The 3,065-nt window shown below is 41.6% G+C and overlaps 1 protein-coding gene across 2 annotated transcripts in view; it reads left to right on the top strand.

Annotated features, from left to right (window-relative positions):
• Window positions 1-3,065, top strand: part of LOC106877904 (basal body-orientation factor 1) — a 37,405-nt gene that overhangs the window by 9,675 nt on the left and 24,665 nt on the right. For both annotated transcript variants that reach the window (XM_014926955.2, XM_014926954.2), the window contains exon 4: window positions 2,847-2,912. In XM_014926955.2, the coding sequence (XP_014782441.1) occupies window positions 2,847-2,912 (66 nt within the window). The remainder of the gene's footprint in view (window positions 1-2,846; window positions 2,913-3,065) is intronic.

The following is a 3,065-nucleotide window of genomic DNA, read 5'->3' as shown; positions in this document are numbered from 1 at the left end:
GTCATCATCATCATCATCATTATAATTGTCATTATTTGTCCTCCTCCTCCTCCTCCTCCTCCTCATCATCATCATTATAATTGCCATTATTTGTCCTCCTCATCATCATTAAATGCTTGTCTTCCAAGTTTGAATGGGTGTTGGATGGTTTGCTGAGACCTGATGAGTCAAAGAACTGTGTTATGCTTCAATGTTTGCTTTGGAATGGTTTCTATGGCTTGATGCCCTTCCCAACCACTTTATAGAGTGTACTAGGAATTATTGTCATGTAATTTGCAAGACTAATGACCTAAAGTGGCCCCCTTAACTGAGAGAGAAAAGAAGAGTGAACAATAACTCTAGGTATGTGGTAGGGATGATGAAGGGGAAGGTGAGAGGGACAGATTTCTAGTTGTGATAAGTTGTTAGAGAAGTGAATAACTTAGTAATAGAGTGGTCACAAATTGGATGGGTAGAATATTGGATGGGTACAGAGGAGAGGGAATTGGTAGAGTATCAGTGAACAGAATTGGTAGAGTGTTGGACAAAAATGCTTTATGATATTTAATTCCAATCCTTTTCAGTCTGACTTTAAATCGCACACATTCTTTCATCTTTCTGAGGTCAATAAAATAAAGTACTAGCCGTGTACTTGTATCAGGCTTCTTGAAGCAAGAATCTATGATTATTAAAACTGCTTGTGATTTAAGAGTAGCCAATGGTGTAAATCCCAATGGGTGAGAGCGGTACAAGAAAGAGGAGAGCAACAGGTGTATTGATGTGAAGGAGATACTTGGTTACCTAGTCAGGGGGAAAAGCAAGAGAATGAGAGAGAGTGATCAAGAACGAGGGCAGAAATAGGTGTGCTGCTGTGGAGGAGATACATGGCTACCTAGCCAGAGGGAAGAGCAAAAGAAAGAGAGAGAGAGAGAGAGAGAGAGAGAGAGAGAGAGAGAGAGAGTGTGAAACAGCAAAAGTGCAAGAGAGAGCAGGAGAGAGATTGTGGTGAAGTGCCAGGGTATAGTCACAAGTAATAAGGATCGAACATAGATATGATGGTAGAGTAAGGAAGAGAGAGGTACAAAGGTCATAATATATGCTGTCAGGTGTTGCCAAGAAGCACAATTAGGGAGCGGGGATTGCAGTGACTGGCACAAACCTGGGTATAAAAATGGGGTAGGAGAAAGTATCAAGTGAGCAGGGTAGCGAAGGTAGAAAAGAGGATTGGAAGACAATCATAGTTTATGAAGAGGAAATGTGAGGAAGAGGAAGCTGCAGTTTTGAAGAAGAGATGTAGTTCGGTTTCTTGGGGTAGGGAGTGCGAAAAATTTGCTGTTAGATGTGGGTTGGACACAATGCTTCTAGCACTCAGTTTCACTGATGTGGGCAGGTCTTCTCATATTACCAAATATCTTGGTCCATTGCCATTTCCTCTGTGAGCTGCAACATCCTAAGATCAGTCCTCACCACTTCATCCCATGTCTTCCTGGGTTTCCATCCACTTTCAGTGATAGGCACTTCTGTGTACAGCTGTCTTCACTCGTATGCATTGCATGCCCAAACCAACACGTTCTCCTCTCCTGCATGCCACATTTAATCCCTCTCATGCGTAACTTTTCTCTCAATACAGTTGTGCTTTGTCAGTCATGCACACTGATGTTGCAAATCCAATGGAGCATGCTACCTTCATTTCTATCCAGTCTATGCATGTCCTCTGCATTCAGAGCCCATGTCTCACTACCATGTAATATAGCCATTCTCACACAATCATCTACCTTTCACTCTGAGAGAGATAGATCTTTTGTTACCAACAGAGGTAGTAGTTCTCTCAACTTCCTCCATCCTATTCTTATTCTAGAAACAACTCCTTCAGAGCATCCACCCCCGTTACTAATATGGTCACCTAAATAGCAGAAACTATCTACTACCTCAAGAGAGCCTCCTGGGCATTTGAGAGAGTCTAAGTCCCAAGTGCTTATTGGTCCTGTGCTTCAGCTACACATAAAAGCAACCTTATCTGTTAACTTACCTGCAATTCCACTGCATCTCTTATGTGTCTATAGTTTACACTTAGTGCAGCAAATAGAATTACTTCTCACTCCTTTCCTACATACTAAGCTGCGACATTTACTTGACGGAATTTGAGTCTTATCTGCTTTCTTGCTAACAACAACTTTAGTCTTTGCTAAGTTAACTTTTAGGCCCTTTGATTCCAGGTTTTGCTTCCAAACCTGGAATTTCTTCTCCAATTCTGCTTCAGATTCAGCAATAAGAGCAAGATCATCAGCACATAGTAGTTCCCATGGGCATCCAGTTCTGAATTCCTCTGTTATATATATATATATATATGTATATGTTTGTGAAGGTACATGGCTCAGTGGTTAGAGTGTCGGTCTCACAATCACAAAGTAGTGAGTTCGATTCCCAGTCCAGGCTGTGTGTTGTGTTCTTGTTGCTCCAGTTTAGTCAGCTGTAGAAATGAGTAGCGATGTTACTGGTGCCCAGCTGTATCAACCTTTGCCTTTCTCTTGGATAACATCAGTGGCGTGGAAAGTGGAGGCTGGTATGCATGGGCGACTGCTTGTCTTCCATAAACAACCTTGCCCGGACTTGTGCCTTGGAGGGAAACTTTCTAGGTGCAATCCCATGGTCAGTCATCACCGAAGGAGGTCTTTACCCTTTATATGTATCATCATCATCATTGTCGTCATTTAGCATCCACTTTCCATTGTTGGCAGGAGTTGGATGGTTTGACTGGAACTGGCAAGCTGCAGGGCTCTACCAGGTTCCAGCCTGATTTGGCAGGGTTTCTACAGCTGGGTGCCCTTCCTGAAACCAATCTAAAAATACATATTTCTGATTTCCAGATTGACCGATTACAAACAGAAGTCCGTGAACTCCAAAAGAAGCACGAGAAAGAAATTTCTATATTGGTAGACATAAATTTATTAATTCTCTTTCGCTTTCTTTTTCTTTTACTTTTATTTTTCTTCTCCCCCTGACAGACTCCACTGTTGTATTTTTTATTCTCTATTCCTTCTCGTCTACTTTTTTCTTTATAGTAAACCAGAAAAAGTTTAAACCCA

The sequence above is a fragment of the Octopus bimaculoides genome, chromosome 11 (assembly GCF_001194135.2).
Source record: "Octopus bimaculoides isolate UCB-OBI-ISO-001 chromosome 11, ASM119413v2, whole genome shotgun sequence".
NCBI classification, from domain to species: domain Eukaryota; kingdom Metazoa; phylum Mollusca; class Cephalopoda; order Octopoda; family Octopodidae; genus Octopus; species Octopus bimaculoides.
The sequence above is the reverse complement of the archived record's forward strand: the minus strand, read 5'-3'. Positions and strand labels throughout refer to the sequence as shown.